The sequence below is a fragment of the Caloenas nicobarica genome, chromosome 3, assembly GCF_036013445.1.
Source record: "Caloenas nicobarica isolate bCalNic1 chromosome 3, bCalNic1.hap1, whole genome shotgun sequence".
NCBI classification, from domain to species: domain Eukaryota; kingdom Metazoa; phylum Chordata; class Aves; order Columbiformes; family Columbidae; genus Caloenas; species Caloenas nicobarica.
Genome location: NC_088247.1, coordinates 115,945,090 through 115,966,685, shown reverse-complemented (window position 1 = coordinate 115,966,685; position 21,596 = coordinate 115,945,090). Strand labels below are relative to the sequence as shown.

The window sequence follows — 21,596 nt, the reverse complement described above, 5'->3', positions numbered from 1 at the left end:
GAAATGCCTTTTTAAATGATGTTCCTTGGAAAAGTAAATTTGGAGAGGTTTTTTATGAGGTGTTTGCTATCATTAGAATAACCCTGAATTTGCCTTTTCTTGACAGGCTTGTATAATAACATAATGAGGGAAACATCTGGGCAAGTGGGAACTCTGGGTGATGCCATTTCCCCAAGGAGCTCTTTTTAGAGCACTATTGTAAGGTTAGGGTGAAACAAGAGGAAAACAATCTTCAGATAATTATCCTACAGTATTATCATTGTAGTTAGCTGCCTTGTGAAAAATCTGTTGATTGTTGACAGCAATAATTTTTTCTGTCCAGTAATTTTTTTTTACAGATAACTTAATGAAACTCTGTGCCTTTAAGCATCGTGATAGCTTTAGCAGTTCACATGTTCATCATGTTTTGCCATTTGTAGAATTGAAGTTTTTATATACTTCCCAACGGAATTGATTCTGCAGTTATGTATTTGAGAGAGCCTGTCTGTACAAGACATTATGGGAGGAAAGTATATTGATTAGAGCAATCAGTTAAACAGATGGAAGTCTGTCAGTTTTTTGGTTTTATAACTTTCATGGATTCTATTGCTAGCTGGAAAATACAGTAACCTGCTTTATAATATTATACAGGTAGATGCTTCTATTCAGACCATCACAATGTAGAGCTCGATGGCAAGTTTGCACTGGGATCTTCAGATTTGGGGGTTTCTTGGGCTGTTATCGTGGCATATACTGAAGTGAAATGCAAAATCCCAGCGCACTGCATTCCCAGGTAAAGAATCGATGTGGAAAGTAAAACTGCACAAACCCAGCTTTGCAGGTATAAGCAAATACAAATCTTGGGGGTTGAAAAAACCTATTGTTTTTTACTGTCTTGGTAGGTCTATGGAGAGAACAGATTGTGAGAAGTGATCAGGTCGGTGTTTCACTTGGTGAAACTTCATTTGACGAAGTCTGTTGCACATATTGTGGCATATCCAGGAAAGAGTAATCTTTGCAGCAACTGTTTATAAACGTATTTGGACAAGGCAAATTTGTATAAAAACAAACTGACTATTATCAAATGCAGGGTATGGTCTTTTAGGACTTAGACTGGCTGTTTGCACAAATAAAGTGGTCAGAACTTGGTCCTGTGAGTCTGGAAGAAAATCTTAAGTGTTAGTCTCAGTTTAAAAAAAAAAAAACACCTCCAAAAACGTAACAAATTCTTAAGCGTTTCTACACAAAACATATTCAGGAGGGATCTTTAGTAATCTCAAAATATTGTTGGAGATTTAAATAGTCTAAAGTGCAGAATTGTATGCATTTGAAGCCTGATTCACTACAGGAGGAAGGGCTGCTCTTTCTCCCATCCCTTGATCCTTCAAGTGAAAGTCTTTTGGAAGATAGGTTTTGATTTCTTTTGGTCTTTTAATTATGTTAACCTCTGCAATTAATTAGACTGATTAAATGAAAGAACTCCAGAAAAAAACTTCTAATATTAAGCAAGTTATTTCCTCCTCTTATTTTTACTTTTGGTGCCCTTGCTCATACTGTGTGTGTGAGTTCCCGAATGTCTGGGGCTGTGTTGTGCCGCTGTGACTGGCTGTACTGGGGCAGCACCGAGGGGACAATCCTGATGTGCTCTGCATCCTCTTCGGGATGGGCGAGATACAGGCACAGGCTTCCTCGGTTCACTGCTGCAGAAACAGGCACCGGACCCCTGTACTGCCGCTGTTAGAACTGATCTGTGGTAGCGCAAACTAACGCAAAATGGGAAATCCAGATTGGAGTCGTAAAATATCCCTCAGTTCTGAGTTAGGAGAGGGAATTAGCCTTTTGTTTCTCAATCAGATTTTTTTCACTCCTTCCATTTCTACCAAACAGAAAAAGGAGAACTGGGAAGGGGAGGGGAGAGATTTTGTTGTTACTGGTGAGAACTCTATTAGGTATAACTTAATTAACATCCAGAAGCTATTGTGGAGTATATTTATGAAATAAATAAGGAAAAACTTGTGCTTCTGAATAAGAGCAAGTGAAGCTATATTAAGAGACATGCTTGGGTATGTTTTTTTCTTTTTACATGGTTCTAAAATGAAGGGAAGGCTCAAACATTAATTTATGAAATACATTTGTAATACTCCATGATGCTCTAAAATCTGTGCTTTCATTCTGAGAGAAAATATTTCATCTAGAAGTTTATTCCCGTCACATTTTTCCACAGCAGGCCTTGCACACCAAGAAAAACAGTGTTCCCACACCAAGAAAAATGACCTTGTAAAATGTAGTAACAGAGCCACCAACAATATATGCCATAGCACATGAAGTCAGATTCTCCACTGTGGTGCTTGCAGCAGTATTACATTAGCACGAAACTCAGTAGTTGTGCATAAAGCTGGAGCCATATATGAGAACGCAATTTGAAAAGAAGCACAATGCTGTAAACAGCTTTTTACTTTTAATCTCCTTGCTCCCGTCCTTGCCCTCTTCCTCAATAAGCATGCAAGCAATTACAGCGTGTCAGAAATGTTCGTTGAGCCCTACCAGAAAAAACACATTCTGCTGCTTATAAACAGTTGCACAAGAGTCCCTCTCCAAGCCATGTGGGGAGTCCTGCACAGCGCCGAGCTCTTAATTTTCTCCTGAGATCCACAGCTCGACACAATGGGACGTTCGGAAATGGTGTGCTCTCTTTTACCTGTGCTGAGGTGCATTTCAGTCTTTTTAAGGTTTGTGTGTTCTTGCTGCCCCTTTTACTGGATTCAGGCAAATTGCAAAATGATCTCCAGTCAGATACAGAGGCATGTTTCAGCCTTCTGTAATAGCTGTCTCAGTTTAAGTAGGACTTCAAGCTGTTTACTTTGGGAGAGTTTTAGACTGAGTTTTTTAAAGCTTATTTGAGCTCTGGAGCTTTACATTTGGTTAGTTCTAATAGGAACTGATTGTCTGAATCATCTTCAGAAAACTGTTGGGTTCAACATTTTGCGTTCATGTTTTCCAGACTGTCCTTAGCCTATATAAGATGCCAATAAGTGGATGTACGTCATATATTTAATATGAGCACCGAATCATTCTCTGCCTTAACAGCAGTTTATATGTTACACAAATAACTTTCAGAGCAGGTGGCTTGTGAATGAAGCAGTGAGGTTGTTACTCATCACGGGATGCAGTTTTGTGCTTTTTGACAGTGATGGTAAAACCTGCCTGTTCTCAGCAGGCTTTGCTGCATATAGGTTCTTAGCTAAAGCTCACCCTTACCATTAGCATATGTTCTTGCAGTTACGCACTAAGCTTTACAAATGACTTACCCCATGTGCAGTTCATTCTCTCCTTTCCCAAGGGAGAGAATTATGTGTGCTCTTTAGTGGTTTGGCTAGTGGGCTGTGGCTTGTCCCAGGATCTAGGGGGAAGGAAGGGTGATTAGCTTTGCGTGTGCTGCTGCTGCGTGCGTGGAAGCAAAGGATAAAATGGGAAGGGCGAAGGAGGGAGACCGCTGCTCTGAGCAGAGAAGCATATGCTGTTGTCCGTGCCTCTCAGAAGAGAGTCTTCTGCTTTCCAAACCTGGCTCCAGGAAAACTCCAGAAAGTATTAAGTTTCTCTTCGTACCTATCACTTGGATTCATTTCCCAGCAAACTAAAGAATCCCTGGTGGAAAAGAGCTACCACACCTTCAGGGTAGGATGTGGCAGGCTTTTTAGGATCTAAGACTACTGCAGAAATTTTGAACAGGGATCCAGGTTATATTTAGTTATGGCTGCAAGGAGCAATGTTAGGCAGGTAAGGATGCAACTTCCTACATTACATTTGACCAAGACGTTTGAATGAGATGTTTGCTGAACTTCTCTTCTGTTTAACAGCTAACAATTACTGTACAGCTCATCTGGCATCATCACTGATAAATATCTGGCATTAAAACACAGGGTGCATCTCTATTTTGTCTCTGCATTTACAGCTCGGAGCAGATTTCCTGGTGCCTTGTACAGAAGAGTCTGTTGGAACACTTTATTTCTGTTTTGAGTAAGACTTAGGATCGTTTTCCAGTTCTTTATAGTATTAGGGTGTTTGTATGTAATCCTAAATTCATTCTGGGCCATCACGGTGGCTTTATGTCCATTCCTGTGGGCCTGGAGACAGACACAAATCACAGTGACTACTACAGGGCAGAGGCCCCAGAGACATTCCTGCTTTTGCCTTTCTCTGCTCTCAGTCCATCCTTCCCTCTAGGGCTGTGTGTGGGGAGAGAGGGGTTAAAGGGAAGCCTGCTAACGTGTGGGTCTGAGCCCTATGGTGGTCCAGTGGTGGGGCAGCTGACTCATGGTAATGAAAGGAGTGGTGGGTTTGAGTCTGGTTCCCGAGAAGGTCTAGAGATGTAACCATCACCCGTGGTGGCAATGAGAGTACAGAGACAAGGCATGGGTGCGCAGAGATCCTGGAAGGAGCTGAGCTGGTACTTCTGATGTTGGTTCATCTAACTTGGACGATTAGCACTTATTCTGGAATAGCTTTTAGTTTGTAGTCTTCATCGATCGTGTAAAGAGAAAGTTGTTCTACACAGGAAGAAGACGGCCGTCACAGCTAGAACAGCAGTATGACAGCGGTACAACTTGGGTTCAGTCACGTTTCCCTGCTCTGTCCTTTCTGAATGCCAGCTGTCCACAAAAACAGGAGGCCTGGAGTTGAAGCTCTGCTGTTGGTCTTTATGACCCCAACAATTTCATCACCATGTTACTGTGTGAAGCTGGTCACTGTGTGATTTTAACATACACGTCGTGACCTGCTAATAGATAACCCAGCCCTGGTACTTCAGCATACTAAGCTTTTCGACACCTTGCTCTGTTGTGGAATTCTTTTGCTGAGGAGGCATCTGTTTAACCAATCCAGGTTACATTAAATGTAAATTGGAAAACATATTTTGAATTCAGCAGTTGTTCTTTTGTCTCTGTTCATATCTACTACATCTGTATATTAATAATCAATGCCTTATTGTTCCAAAATGGTGGAAAATATCTTGAAAGAAAGCAAGAAACAATGCAAGAACTATTGATTAGGTGAAAACTCTGGCTGTGTTTTCTCACAGCATCTGAAACCTTTGCAGAAAGTGGAACACAGAAGACAGTACTATCGATAATGGTGCAGACTATGCCTGCCAAACTAATACAGAAATGTACTAGTCGTGTTTGAAAAGCTTCATAAAATAATACGTGACAGAGACAGACACAACTTCTGAAAACCCAGTCATGGGTATGGAAAAGTGCACGGAATGCAAGTAATGGTAGTAAATTACTTTTCCTTACTTTCTTTATGCTTACGTTCTTCTGAGTCATCATTTTAAAGTCTTGAAATGCACTCATACTTAAAATATACATGCAGACAATTTAGATATTTCATTACACAAACATAAAAAACTGAAGCAGTGATAGACAAGATTTAGCAGCTTTGGCAGATTTAATAGTCTGAATCGATTGCTTTCCGCTCTCCTGTGTGTTTCGCCAGTCTTGCTTGCAGACAAATGTGGTAGTACCCAGTTGTGCCTCATTCGTTCTGTTCACAGGGTTGCTTAGGCTTGTTTGGCCTTTTTGTTACGATGCTTATCTTGCTGTCTGCTTTTAAGACTACACTACTTTAAAGCTCTTTGAATTGACTGAGTAATAGTCTCCATAAAATATGACTTTTAAAAACCATTATTTTTCAGTGGTAGCAGAGCTAGGTCACCGATGCATTTTACCTTTTATTTTATTTTTTAAATCTGAAGCCGAGCTCTTTGAGGTTGAGATTCCATTGTTGTGTTGTTGCTTGTGTACAATGTGTAGTGGAATAGGTCTCCAGGCCTGAACGGAGTCTGGAAGCACTGTCACAAATTAACAATGAAGTGTTTAACCTGCGGAAAAGGAGGCTGAGGGGAGACCTTATTGCTTTCTACAACTACCTGAAAGGAGGTTGTAGCAAGATGGGTGTCAGTCTCTTTTCCCAAGTAACAAGCAATAGGATGGGAGGAAATGGCCTCAAGTTGTGCCAGGGCAGGTTTAGATTGGATATTAGGAAAAATGTCTTCAAGGAAAGGGTTGTGAAGCATTAGAACAGGCTGCCCAGGGAAGTGGTGGAGTCACCATCCCTGGAGGTGTTTAAAAGATGTGTAGATGTGGCACTCAAGGACATGGGTTAGAGCTGGACTTGGCAGTCCTAGATTAATGGTTGGACTCAATGGTCTTAAAGGTCTTTTCCAGCCTAAACGATTCTATGATTCTTTGATAACTTAGAGAAATGCAAAGTGCTTTAGTAAGTTGCAAAAGGAAGCGTTAAATGGTTCAGTGATTACTGTTGCACTTTAATACCATTGTACCTCCAGGACACTGATTTTACAAGTTTTTCGTAGTCCAAAGCGTAGAGATGAATAACTTTTCCAAGAAACAGTGAGCTCCTTGATACATCAGTAAGAGCAGAATGTTTCCAGTGTTAGTATTTCCATGTATTAATACTTTATATTTGAAATACCAGAAAAAGAAAGAAAACAAAGTAAAATGTAACTTATTGTTGTAATAAGTGATGGCTTGCCACAGTTGGAGTAGTATAATACTTGGTCAGAGGAGCTGCTGTGGGCAGTACAGGTAAGCAGTTCCTTTATCCTTTTGCCCTTGTTTTTCAGTGCTTGAAGAACTCATAGCAGTGGGTCCTATTTTTTTATTCCTCCCATTTAGCAGTCAGTAGGATGAAAGCAGGTCTGGAGTTGGTCACCTTGAGCTCTTGTAGAGTAATGGCTATATGGGTGCTCTTAACCTTACAGAGGTGCTTATAAAGACGAGAAAGGAAAATCAGAGGTGAAATCTTTCTCTCACTGCTCTTAGTGGAGTCGGTCCATGTTTAAAGGCAGGAGAAATTCAAAGGTCCTTGGCTTTTACACCTCTGTGCCAGACCTACACCCCAAGTGTGTTTAAATTGACCTTGCTCCACTGACTTTCACAAAGCAAGAGGAGTCAATGACTTGTGTCGCTGCAGACCCAGCCCAAGTTCCTCTTGGATTTGAATCTTCACAGCTCAGTTTTTCTACAGAACTGATATGCACATGACACGCATAATCTGGATTTCCATCCATGAAGCCAAGCTGAGCTTTGGCATGGGGGTTTCTTCAGATTGCATGAATTCATTTCCATCCATTATGTTCCATTGTTAGTTGCATACACACTGAAAAATCCGGGACTGCTTTGTTCCGCAATAGCTCTTCTTCCTCAGAAAGACTGAAATTTCCTCTTTGCCTGCGTGGCCGTTGAGATCAGTATTTGTGACTGAGCCCACTGGTCACTGACTTGTGACCATTATGAGCACAGTGTGTCTATAAAACCCACCCAAATAATGTGCCACTGTTTACAGTACTGCTCTAAAAAAAGTGTATTTCTCCTTTTCTAAGGAACAGTTACTGGGTCAGTGTTGTCCATGGGCCAGCTTTAACATCCAGGAAGCTTCATTCAGGCGTCTTGGCTTTGCATTCCCATTGAGTTGGACGTTCAGATATCGAGCAATCAAACAGTGTCATTGAAACACCTTCTCTTGTACGTGCCCAGAAGGCTGAGTAGGAGGTGAGGTCCTTGCACCAGGAGGTCTGTGCTGTAGGCTGAGATGGAGAGAGGAGCTGACTGACAACAGAGCATCATGTAAGGGAAAGAGGACTGGAGAGGACCCAGCAATGAGACACCTATGTTTTGAAGTTAGTGCTTTAAAAATGAGTCACATAGCTTTGGTATCTTTCTCACCTTAGAAGTAACCTAGCAGCAGCAGATTTTGCCATGAGGAAACTACACATACTCAACTGCAACCAGCTGCCAAAGATTACTATAGGTGTAACAAAACAGAAATTTGCTTGGTTTTATCTGTCACATATATCAGGGCAGGATTTTAAAATCAGTATGGACTTGAACTAGATATGAGGTTAGTAATCAGATATTTACTGATGCCTGTTTGCACAAGTTGCCTAAAGAAACAAAAAGGATTAATAGTTTAAATAGTTTAAAACAATAACTTCTTATGATATTGACATATAATTTATTAAAAAAACCCTTAGCTACCTAGCATGGATTCCGTAACACCCCAATATACTGACCGCCTACATCGTAGCTTATACGCTATTTAATTTCGTAGCAAGAAATTATTTAGCATCTATTTAGCAACAGCAATAAATCTGTCCCTGTCTTTAACTTCTACAAATAGAACTCTTATCTGAAAGTGTCTCTTGAAATGACATCAGTAATCGGACTAGAGTTGTTTAAGATGCAATGTATATATTGGCATTTTGTGCCGCTGATGTTAAGAATCTCTGGACTGAAGAAGTCTGTAAAGGTTCACTGCACAGAGCAGGCTGTAACAAAGCAGTTAATGATTCTTGTGACATGAATGCTGCCATTTCAGTTTATTTGAATGACACTGGCATTCCGTCTTAAATATATCACTTTTTATTAGTTGGGTTTTTTTGAAACCGACTAGATATTAGGCACGGATATGCATCTTAGCTAAACTATAACCTAGCCAGTCCATGCCTTTTGCACTGCGGAGTGCCCGGAGTTTTTCAAAACATGTAACCACAGTGATATTTTTATAAAGGAATGTTCACCTCATGGGATTTTTTAAGGTGTTCTATTTTTTTTTTCCAAGTTACAGCTTCACTTTATTGTACATGATGTCCAATAAAAAAGATATATGTCTGTGATTGGACTTTGAAAAAGGGCCATGGTGCCTATTCCATTTAAAGGGAATGAAGTCAAGCAGTAAATTTGCTGGTCGCCCTTTTCATATTGACTGTATCTCAGCCAGCAGTTGGTCTTTGATGTTGTAACAATAGAGCAAAGGCAGAGGAGGAGGAGGATTAGGACCTCCGCAATATAAAAACAAGTCTGCATTCATCGTGATTTTTATAGAGCACAGTCCATGTCTATTGGAGGTTTGCAGTATAGACTCAATGGTCTGCAGAAGAGTGCAGCAATCTTAACATTTGCAGATGGTTTACAACTCATCCATCATTACTACTACCATCTCTTTTTAATTCAGAGTTTGTTTAGGCTTTCAGCATTTAACTTATTCTATCTTATTCCTTCCTACAATAGGAAAACAGATGTATGTCAGGATAGAGCTTCTGGAGTATCATTTTCCTTTACAGGGGTTGATTGTCGTGTTATTTATGAAAGGCTTGCTGCAGCTGGCCAATGGAGTATCTGTTCCTCATCCTGTGCGTTAGAGTCCAAGCTTTTATTAGGAAAGAATAGAGGGGTTGATATGTATATGTCTAACATTTGTGAAAATATATATCAAAAGGGAACCTAGGGCAGCCACACTGTGCCTGTGTCTTCAGGCGTACAGGAACAATAGCGCCAAAGGTTTCGAATGAACTATTTAGCCTGATAGAGTCCTGGAGCTTTTGATATGCATTTAAATGGTAGCAGCACTAGCTCTTGCTCTTGATCAAAACATGCAGAAGGAAAAGGATCATCCATTTCACGAAAATGTGTAGGGTACCAAGTTGCACTAAGTGCTGGTGGGAGTAGATAGACTATGAACTGTGAGCAGAGCTTGGAAAGAGCTGAATAATCTGTAATGCACTGTTGTAGCATGTGCATAGCATTGCGGATGGGAAAAGCAGGATGAATGGAGTGTTCCCGGGGACATGACGATGGCAGCAGCAATGAGCTGGGTGCAGGTGGAGCTGTATCAGAAGCCCAAAGGCAGCTCTTAGGAGACTGTTTAGGGATGCACCAGGTGAAATTGCTTTACTGCACCCAATTCCAGTGGCTCTTGCTTAAGGCATGATCCTGAAGTGTCCCTACAAGGCAGAACATCTGGAAGCTTCTCCACCAGACTCCAAAGATACCTAACCCAAGGAAGGGAGGGAGAAAGATGACAATCTGTAGTGCATTTGACAGTACAGGATTTGATTCAGGGTTGGATCCTGTGCCTTCTGGGTGTTCAGATTAGACCTGTGAGTCCCAACTGATGAACGAGTCACCGCTTGCTGGCTGTGCTCCTTAGGTATCTTATCCCACCTTCATCTCACAACAAAATATGAGGTGACTTTTATATTTATCAGCGAGTCGGCGCTGAGCAAAGAAATCCTGCCCAGGGCACTCACCAGGATGACTGTGTTCTGTCCTTGGACAAAGCACTCCAAAACATCAGTGGTCATCAAACACACAACTCTTCACTGTGGAATCTGTTCTTCTATTTAACATCTACTATGATGGCCATTAAAAAGGCAACATGTGGTGCAGGAGGTGCACACATGCTATTTCTGCGCTTTGCTGTATGTCTTCTTCACGAGGCACAGATACAGCGAGGTCTGAGCCATCCCTGCTTTCCCCAGTATGCCAGTGATGAAAGCAAGCTACGTGCAGCTTAGCCAGTATGAGGTGGGAGTTCTGCCTAGCTAGAAGCATTACCTAGTGTTTAAAAGAGTTTGCCCTTGAGGGATCAATGGCTCTGAAAGAGCTGCTGAAATCCTTCAGTGGCAGTGAATTTGATTCTTGCTCCTCTTTGATCTAGCATTCATGGCTTTTTGAATAATGCACATCAGAGCTGCCTTTCTCACCTACCCATCCCTTCTGTCTCTCTCCTAAGAGGATCATTTTTTCATCTTCTTAGGAATATAGCTATGGCAGCCTTAACATCAAAATAAAATGAACTAATTATTTGCATATCAGAGTAAGGGCCAGATTAAGACCACCTCTCTGATTTTTTTTTTCTTTATCCTGTTTAAGTCTTCCCACAATAAAATACAAGAGGAGTTTGCAGCTGAAATTGTGTGTTTGCACACATACGGACTAAGTGGGGGAAAAGAGCCGTATACGCCAATTCCTCAATACGCACTGCTGCCATTGATAAAAGGAGCCACAATGGCATTGCAATCAGGTTATAAACCCCATAATACTCCCATGGCAATTATTGCGGTTTACTTGTCAGAGCCGTATGAGGAGAAAAGATCTATATTTCTCTCTTTCGCACAGTTCAGTAGCTGGAAGTGAGTTCTGTGCCACAGCCTACAAGGAAATCCTCTTCCAAGCTGCTCCGTGGTGTCTGCTGAATGCGATTTGGAGTCTCTCTCTGTATGGAGGCAGCTCTCCCTTCCTGGGATCTGGAATACCAGCTAGGGTCCCATCTCAACCGAGGAGGTTAGGATATCTCAAACCTGAACTTTCCTCTTCTACCTTGCTGCCGCGTCTGGCTCCTGGGGCTAATCTAAAGAAGCATTTGGCCTGCTCCATACAGTTCATTGTCAGTGGCGTCTGGGTGGCTTCAGGCACATGCTAAGATTATAACAAGTTTAAAAAATAAAACCATTTATTCTAAAAATAGCTCAGAACTAACTAGTGATCGTGGGGTGGAGGAGAGACAGAAATGAAGATATTTTCTTTTCACGTAAGTGTCAGATTCAAAAGCATCTGCCTTGTTCAGTGCATGTATGGTATTCATTTCCTGTCTGCAGTCGACTGGAATGCCCCCCGAGTCGTTTGAAATTGAAAATCGAGTCATGCTTCTTTAATCAGCTCTAGGAAATAGCCCCCCTCCCTCACTGTTCTAAGAAAATTTGTATATACGTGCACAGAATTCATAATACAAAAAGCTCAGACTTCTCTCCGGGGCAAATCCTTTCTCTCTCCCCTCTTAAACAGAGAAGGGTCTTCACATTATCTTCTCCCAGTGTATCTACTCACTTGCTCTTCTTCCCTGTAGTGTCACTGGAGGGAGGCCTTTCTCTTGTCTGTCTGCTCCCTCCTGTTTCTCCCTTGTTCTGTCGTTAGGGCAGTTCACGGAGACGTAGAGAGAGGGCATAATGTCCGCTGCTGAGGTCTTGATACAAAAATAAGACAGTTATTGCACTGTGTGTACAGATGCCGTTTATGCTAATGACTTCCAGTTGTTCATGTATCAGCCTCCAAAATTTTCTAGATGGAGAGGGTAAAGCTGTACTCCGGAGCCTGAAAGAATACTTGGCTGCAGGAGCAGAGGTGCGTGGTCCTGAGGCGGCCGCTCAGATTTCTGTTGCTGTTTTGCTGTAAACTCCTGGGTGTAGTAACAACCCCTTCCAGAGAGTATTGCGAGGCATATAGTTGGTGCATAGATATTGAATGTAAACAAACGCTGCCTTTCCTCTGCCTTCACCCTCTAACTTCCAGCAGAAGAAAAACAATTATTGGTGGGGAAGGCAGCTACGGGAGGGCCAAGTAAATTATCTCGCAGTGGTTCAATGGTGTGTATGTTTTGAGCATCAAGACTCAAGCGATTTGCCTTTTTTCAGGCACAAAAGTAGTATTGCCAGAAGCACAGGAAACATCATGTTTTTGGAATATAACACTTGTCTGCTTTCTTGCTTTCCCGTTATTAGCTTTTGCTTATGTGATGAAGTCATCATGTAACTTTTAGTCCACAGGGACTAAACACTTTCTAGTCTCTAGAAACATCTGCCAGCTAACACAGCCAGAATCATAGACACTTTTGAAGGCACAGGGTGGATATTCGGTGGCATATGAGAGCGAGGCACAGAGGCTGGGAATAGCTGTTTCTTGGAAACTAACAGTTGAAGGCAACTTTGGAGATTGAAAAGGTTTCAAGTAAGGTTACTCTTTTGGCTGGGGAGAAATGAAAACTTCATTTATTAAAGCTGGTTCACCTAGTGAAATCCTAGCTGTAGTGATTTAGTGGAATAAACTTGCAAAACCCGCAAAAGTAATGTCAGAGGTATGTTTGTTCTCTTTCATTAACACTGGCTTTGAGTGTGCTGGCCTGCAAAGCCTGACCAAAAAGTATTAATATTCTGGATTTCCTTTGCTTTTTGGTTTTGATTGCAGCTTAAGGCAGATTTTCCCATTCTGATGGAACCTGATGTGTAAATGATGATGCAGATTTCAAAGGATGAGAGATATTAAACTTCTTCAATTAAATTTAGCCATGGTATAAATAGATTTTATTTAAAACTTTACTATGCTACTGATTTTATGCAAGCATTTGATAAAGCCTAAAAAGAATCAGAACTTTAAAATAATTTGTACTCTGGCACCACAGGTTATTGGAGTGGAATAGTTGGGCTTTCTTTTTTCGGTTGTGCCTGTTCAATTGCTAAAGCGGTGTGTCCTGTGTGGAGAGCTCCAGCCAGGTAGCGATGACAGAGAAGATCTTCAGAGTCCTAAATATTTACCACCGGCTTAGGCAACTGAAAATATCTGTTAACTGCAAGAAACACTTGGCACCAAACATCTGTCAAAGCCCTACACAATTTTAATTCTATGCCCATGGCTGTCCCGTGGATGGCTGAGTATCTGCTGAAGAGCAAAGCAGCCCTGTATGCTATGTTAGAAAAGTTGCTAAAGGGCCTCTGTTTTTTCCAGCAGACACTGAGCTGTAGTCACCATCAAGTCCTTTTTATTATCAAAGTGTTTATGCAAACTGGCAATTCTTCACCTCAAGCTGAACCATACTGTTTGTATTTTCCAGCTGAAGGAAAACATGAAATACAAGCAAATAACAGAGCATAAAAAGTAGCTGTGCTGTGAAATGTGTGTCCACAACATGTAGCAGAACTTTGCCAGATCTGAGTATAATACGGTTGGTTTTCTCCTTTAGCTCTGAGGACAAACACTGTCTGCCAAAGCGGTTCAGATGCAGACCCACTGTTTGCTAATGGTGTGGAAGAGACAGGGAGCTTGGTGAGAGAAACTCCCAAGCAGAGACTGAATAAAGATGGACCAAAGCAAGTGAGTAAGAGGCTCGGGAGGGAGGAGTAGGGCTGCTCCGGCACTTGGCGTGGACCAGTTCAGATGGTTCCACAAGGCAACAGCCTTTTCCTCTGCTGCGGAGGGTCCTGTCCTAGTGCTGCCCGTGTGCCTTGAAACAGCGGTCTGGGACTTACTAGACCTTAGATGTGAATGGCGCCTCAACACTACCGCCCTGGGATCTCTGCAGTCTTAACGTAAGTTCTGGCTACATGTTCGGTTCTCAAGATTTTCTGTGTGGCTATGAGGGCTAGAAGTTTATAGTGTAAAAACCCTAAAATTCGAAAGCTATGATTCTGAGATAGTGTGCCACTGTCACCCAACATTTCAGCTGTGTACAGGAGACCTCTGCTCCAACAGGGACTGCAGGCTGACATGTCTACTCCAAATTTCTGCTGTCCTAGTTGCAACAGAGTTTCTGACTCCATCCTATTCCCCACAGAAACAAAATGACTACAAGAGCCATACAGCCCCTGAAGCTATTGTGTCCCATAGCAGTACTTGGTGGGGCGACTGGGTTTGGCCTTTGCGTGGCCACACAGTCACACATGCAGATGTTCTGAAAGTTAGAAAGCATTGGGTACAATGTCATTTTACTAATTTTGACAGACTAAATAGAGAATTATTAAAAAGTAGACCCTGAGAAACAGAACTCTTTTTTAAAAAATTATTTTTCATTACCAACTGTAATCAGTGATTCATCTTCTATTTACACAATGTTTAAAGCAGATGCTGTCTTTTGGAGCCTCTTAGTGAAAACAATTGCGTACATGCAAGCCAATGTAGTCCATTTTAAATTATTTATGACCAGCGATTATCTAAAACATGCTATTAATTATTGCAACGATTTATGCGGCTTTCTAAAAACATGTGAATGTGAGGGACAAGTACATTTTAAGAAAAAAGGAGAGTGTGTCAGTAGCTGAGTGGTTGATGTGACATCCCTGTGGTCTGAATTCTTCCAGAGATATGAACCAAGTGACTCCTTGGAGTGAACTGGGGCTATGAGGCTCAGTACCACCGCATGCTTTCAGCTAGCCACACAGAAATTAAACACAAACCCAAGTGATTTGCTTGTTAAACGAGAAAGCCAAGACATAGCTAAGAACAGAACAAAGGTCTTCTGACTGCCTAGGCTGGATGTGGCATTAGTCATAAAAGACATTTTTCTCCATGTATCTCTGATAATGCTTTTCAGCTGTCCCCACTGTCCTCATCCCTCTTCCTACTCGGTTCTGTGCTGCTTATACAAATGATAGACAAAAAAGGAAATAAAACCCAGGAATTAGATCGCCCAAGTTCATTACAGATCTTGGATCTGCAGAGGTGCAAGTCTCTTGTAGAACACCGACCGGTGTACAGCCTCCGCAGACTGGTTAATTTTAAAGTGATCGTTTAGCACTAACCTGGAAACACACGACAGCCTTCAAAATCAAAACAATCTGTTTAGGCAGGTGGGAAATGAAACCAGTCCTAATGGCTATAATGGTTTTCTGTGAAGGCCCCAGGCCTCATTTTGTCTCTGATAGTAATATAATCTTTTATAGCGTCTGTGAAGTTTCCTAATAAATAAACATTCCTTGTTCCTGGTTGTTGAAGATGCTGTACAGGTGCATCATGAAAGTGCATTGACAGACTGTCGGTTTTCAATTCAAGACCTCTTGTCAAGATCATTTTACAAGATATTTCAAAGGAGTATACAAGAAATAAAAAAGCAATGTAGCTGCAGCAGGGATTTAGTAATAGATTCCCTCGCTGTCTGGGACCTGTTAGGGATATAAGTTGCATCAGTTTTCCCAAATTCTTTCAGCTCCATAATTAGCAGTGCCCTTAGCAAATGTGCCCTTAGTTTGGCAAGTGGGGAGGGAATGAAGGAAGGTGAGAAATATGAAGGGCAGAGAAAGAGCAGCCTCTCCAGAATGTTTTCCGTAGCTCCGGTCATTCCTCGCTCTCTGTCTTGGTTCTAGAACTGGAAATGAGATTAAAATAAGGAAGTGGGGCGGGGGGGGGAGATGAATTCCTGACTTGCTAAAAACGCAGAGAAATTCCCTTTTTCCCTAGTTCGGTATTTTTACAAGTTCCCATTTCTGTTTAACTTCTCTGTGGGGAAAAGAAACTGTACGCTTCCCTGCAACTGAAGTCTAATGTGACAGAGGGAGAAACAAAATAGGAAGGAGTTAAAATACCCATTTTGTTATTGAAAAGTTAAACTGCAGTATCGGGTAGGAAATTTCTCCTGCATGCGGGGTTGTCTCCTGGTGCCTTAAACCCTCAGACGGTGTAAGTCCAGCCTGGATCACCAACATCGAAGGTTATCCTCACAAAATCCCTGTGAATTGCTCTTCTCCCCTCATTTACAGATGGATGCAAAGACAATGATTGTACTGAAATGTTGCCTCCCTTCTTCAGTGGTGGGTGTGGAAAGGTGTGTTGTTCTGTAATACAATGTGGCAGATTCTCTTTCTCTCTCTCTAGGGTTCGTTTTGGTGCCTTGTCACACAGCTATGAATAATGTGTTCCTGTCCTTACATACTGTCCACACTTAGGACACACAGAAATCCGAAGCTGGTTTTGCATTAGGAACTTCTATAAATATCTGATCCCATGAGGCAGCAGGACTGTAGATGACATCAAGCATGAATAAGCTCTTAAAATCATCTTAATGGAAAGTTTAAAAGTTGTGAATAATCCTGTTAAATGAAGGGGAAAAAAGTATTTATTTTTAAATATTTAGAGCTGATGCATCATTTGCGCCTGAATTAGAAATGTCACAACTTCAAAGAAACTGAGTCAGTAGTTCAGAATGAAGTGACATAGCTTTTAAAGGAAGGCAAGCAACGCTGTTTTCCCAAAAGCAATTTGGAATACAGATTGTGCACACCTAAAAATAAATAGTGTGAAGTATAAATGTGAAATAATGTAGAAATAAGAAGATAATAATATCTCCCCTCCCCCCCCCCCAAAAAAAAAGCATCTATTAGCACACAAACCCCGTTTTCTTCAGAGAGGATGTGGCATTGCAGCAAGGACATACTTTTTGCTGCTGGATTGGCCTTGGGAGATCTTTTGACTGAGTTAATGTAGCGGAACAGAGTGAGCCCATATTCTGCTCTTCACATGCAGTTCAAGCTCACTTTTTATTGATCGTGGCTCCTATTATCTTTTTACTAGAAATACGCCTTTCTAATGATGGTGCAAATCAGTTTAAACACTGTACCAAGAATTATCTACCTAAAAAATAGGCATACTATTAATTTTAGTAACCAGAAACTAATGGTCTTTCGCCCACGGTGCTATGAGCAGATAACCGAGATGACCACGCGTACTGAGCATTTCTGTTTGCTGATGTTGCAATATGACACAGAAGCCCCAAGGAGGCACAGGGTGGGCTTGTCGCAGCGTGAAAGGGACTGCGAGAGATAACACTGTTTAACTGTGTCATTCCTGCCAGGCCTTAGTCAGCCCCGCTCTTAAACTCCACATTCTCCCCCAAAGTCTGCTCTCCGGCTTGGCTGTCGCTGTCACTAGAAACGTGTACCTGACATTGAACCGGGGTCTTCTGAGCGTGTCCACGCTGAGCAAGCAGAGTGGTCCCTCCTCCTCCTGGCTGCAGCAGCCTTTGGTATAGGGCACTATAGGTAGAAGGCAGTAAGGTATAGCGCATATCATGTCCCCCTCCATTTTTCTTTTTAATATTCAACAACCCCAACTCATTCAGTCTGTAATTAATGACAGTCCCTGCCCCAAGCAGCTTGGTAGTGGGCCCGATCAGCCTGATGTCATTACTTCACCATGACAATTTTCTAACTAACTCCATGTGATATTCCATCTGTCTGACACTATTAAAAACTTTTTATATAGCCCTTATTATTGTAGTTGCTGAGCTCCCCGCAAACATCACAGTGAGGAAGGGAAGTGCTGTTATCCCCACCGAGGCACAGACAGACCATGACCTGCCAAGATCACACAGCGAGTCTTATCAGAGAATGAAGTGTGGGTCTCTCAAGTCCTTACCCAGCTCTAGCTCCATGGTAGGTTAATATGGAGAATCCAGACGCTCCTGAAGTGGCAGGCAGATAGGGAAAGGATGAAATTGTATGTGAGAATTTTATTATTTTTAATAAAATCTCACTTTATTTTTAATAAAGGCAAGATTATGGGCATGATACCCAAGAAAAAAGTAGTTAAGTACCACTTTTTTAAACTCCTGTGTGAAGTAATTTAATAAACAATGCAATTATACCTTCTCAGACATAACTGAGAAGCCATTTAATCCTCATGTGCCAAGAAGTTTGCAGTTAAATTGTTTGATAAGTGTTAAGTTAAAGCACTAGCACATGGATAAGGAACCTAAAGTTAGATGAATGGGCCTCAGTTTTGTTTCCCAGAACTTGCTGTGTGATTTGCTTTCTACTTTATATTGAATAAGGGGTGTGTTAATGGGTGGCCCACCAAAAGCACCTGAAAGTCCTACCTGGTCTTCAGCAAAGAGAAGCTTTCTTCTTTTAGCCTTCAAACTATGCAGACCGTCAGGAGCACATGCATTTTTAGCATTGCACATGTACAGCAATTCAGAATGAAATTTTTGCATCTGTGCTGTGGGTAGATGTATAAAAGTATCCTTTTGGCACTTTCAAAGTGGAACCATTCTGATCATGAAAATACCAAGACGACATTAATTCTGCTAAGTCTAATTTTGCTCCTTAGAAATGCGGTGCGGCAAGAAAGGGAGAGGAGAACCACGTTAGTTTGTGCTTGAGATGATTTCACCTAGTCCCAGATTAACTCTTAAATCTTGGTTTATTTAACTGACTGAATATTTTCCTGTAATGTGCACAGATTATATTATAAAATCTTTTCAAAGGTCAACCTTCTAAGCAAATAAACACAAAAGAAAAGAAAAGCCATTGGAACTGTTATCTATCTGAGAGCTTAACAAAAGGTATGCTAGCTTAATTTGAGCCAGGGGAGCTAGATGGAGATTGTGTTTAACCAGAAATGCTGGCAAAATTATGCATCAGTAGAGCCAGAACCACATGTGGCCATTCCACTTTAATTGTGCTTGTTTTAAAAGATACGTCTTTAACATTTACCCTCTCCATGCTTGCTGTCTCTTTATGAACTGAAAATAAAAGCTCCCCAGGTGGTCATATTAAGACCTCAAGCCTAAAATTTTTCTGCTGAGTCATAACCAAAGCGTGTGCTGAATCTGCCCCGTGCATTTTTTTTTGTAGCCATAAGAAGATTTGATTCCTCTGCTGTTTTTTTCCCCCGAGTCCCCAGGCCAGTCCTAACCCCGGGAGCGAGTGTTTTTATATTAAATATATCCATCTCCTCGGTGAGGTCAAAGGCAGTGGCAGCAGTGCTACTGGTTTGGAGGCAGCCTGCTGTAGTGTACTACAAAACCCAAAAGTACGCTCAACAATAACAAAAGCATTAACCGCTGACCTACAACTTGGTGAAATTCAATCCCACCATTAGGCAAACATGAAAATGAGATCCCAGAGGAAGGACGGTTCAGATGGTCAAGACCAGAGAAATTGGGTGAGGAACACAGACAATGAGATGGAACTTGCCGCAGGCTGAGGAGAGTGAGGGGGATTGCCAGTTCAGCAGTGGGATCTTGTAATACCATAAATTTCAACATGGACTGAGCACCACCCATCAGTGGTCTTGCTCCACTGAATTGGAGAGGTGTGGGTTTGATAGGTGGACTGTTTGGTGGATGAGGAACTGGCTGGCTGGTCGCACCCAGAGGGTAGTGCTCAATGGCACAGTGTCTGGGTGGGCATCGGTGACAAGCGGGGTTGCTTGACATCGTGTTTCCAGATTTGCTGTAGGTTAGATGCTTGTGTCAATGTGTGGGTGCTCACCGCAAGGCTGCAGCGTTATGGGAACCTGAAGGAGCGAAGCGCCCCGGTCTGACTCGGTTTATCTCGTGTCAGCTGCTTACAGATTTGCACCCCTGTGACTAAGTGTATTTCAGTGAGGGTCAGATGTGAAACTCATGAGCACCCTAGAACATATCAGTCGTAAGTCCCGTGTTCTTCTGTAAGGCGCCACGAGTCTGCGTGCCCTGAGGATTTCCATCGCTGGCAGGGAGCTGAAGCCGGGGCACTGGCAGGACTGCACGCTCTCTCCCTTGTTGTTACAGTGCATTGCTTTTTTCCCCCAGGACACACTCACTGCAGATGACCATTCTTCTGAAGATGGCTTCACCCTGAACCCCGAGAACAGAAGAGAATACCCTGATCTCCAGGCTGCCCACCGGCCGTTCCCGAAGCAGCGATTCAGGCAGGAAAACGGGCATACGTCCCTGCAAAGAGATGGACCCAGATCTTTCCTCCTGGATCTCCCAAACTTCCCTGACCTGTCAAAAGCAGATATCAATGGGCAGAATCCCAACATTCAGGTACAGATTTATGTTAATGTCTGGGTTTTTTAATGAGCTGCACGAAACTATTTTACTGAACCAAGAGAACTTTCAGCCTGGCTTCCATGACATGCAGTCAGAACACCCTGTCTCTCCATCACTAGCACCAAGAGAGAATGAATATAATATACATTATATATCATATTTTATATATGTAACATCTATAATATATAATATCCTTTTTGTCTTAAGTGAATGCACAGATCTCATTTTTTTCTGAATTTCTCTTTGGAAAGTGTTGATAGCATGTACTAAGACCATCTTTGCTATTGCCATTTCAGAACATATTCTCTTCATTGATATTAAATGCATATTTTAAATTCTGTTTCTCATTTTTTGTTGCAAAATTTGTTTGTGAACAGATTCTCTTTTTGTGTGCTATTATAAAATGCAACCATCCCCAAATGTTATAAGAGAACTTTATAAGGTTATAAAAGTCTTTAAGTTTCAGCTCAAAATGTCATCCTCTGTATGGAACTGAGACTTAATTTCTGCAGCAGCTACCCACAGTAAAAAAAAAAGTTGTCTGCAAGAAGCTTTGTTATATGTTATTCCCCAAACTGTTCTTGGGTTTGGAATTGGCTCTTACGAGCCACTTCCATCTTGAAACTTCAAGGATTAGAAAAAGGAAAAAATTAGTGATTTGGTTTTAATTCAGAGCCTTAAAGCAAAATTGGCATTAATAAGCAGTCTTTTCTAACCAAAACAAAAAATTGAAATGTTGTTCTGCCTAAGATGTGCTTATAAAAACAATACACTAATAGAACTGGTTTTCCAGTTAAATTAATTCCTGGCTTTTTATAATTCCCCAGCCCACAAAATTACCATCCTTTTGATATGCCTAAAAAGTACATTCATAAAGATAGAATAGATCTATTGGCGGGATATGAACCACGATCGGGCGAGAACAGGTTGTTCCAAGTTGAGTCTCCATTATGTCATACATGGCTGGTGAGGTTAAGAAGCCTCGCAGGCTGGGATCAGTGCCGGTCCAATACTTGATGGGCCAAGGTAGTAAACGTGTTCAACATGTGGTAACTGTACATGTCCCTCACGCGAGGAGACACCTTCCAGAAAGCCTTAGGTAGAGAAGCTATAGGGGCCCCAGATTGTGGCTTGAGGTAAACAACATCATGGAGCAGGATGCAAACCGCAGGGGAGGACAGGAGGAAACAAAAACCTTCTCTGATTGCTAACAGCGTTTAATGTTTAGACCCAGGAAATAGATAAATAAGATGGAAACATTTCCCTGGTTTGTCTTTATAGTAACTGACTTTTTTTTCCACCACCTGATCCTGCAAACGTGTCAGCCAACTCTGTCAGCAGTTTTGCTGGACGCTGAGAACCGGGAAGCCTAGTCCTGTAAACTGGGAAACACTGGGCGACATTAATCCCAGAGCTCTTGTGCACAAGGATCATCTCGTTCAGAAACAGGCTCCCTA

General features: G+C 41.8%; 1 protein-coding gene across 1 annotated transcript in view; it reads left to right on the top strand.

Moving 5' to 3' along the window:
• ISM1 (isthmin 1) overlaps positions 1–21,596 on the top strand; it is a 37,910-nt gene that overhangs the window by 1,496 nt on the left and 14,818 nt on the right. The window contains exon 2 of the mRNA XM_065631877.1: positions 19,897–20,133. Within this exon, the coding sequence (XP_065487949.1) occupies positions 19,897–20,133 (237 nt within the window). The remainder of the gene's footprint in view (positions 1–19,896; positions 20,134–21,596) is intronic.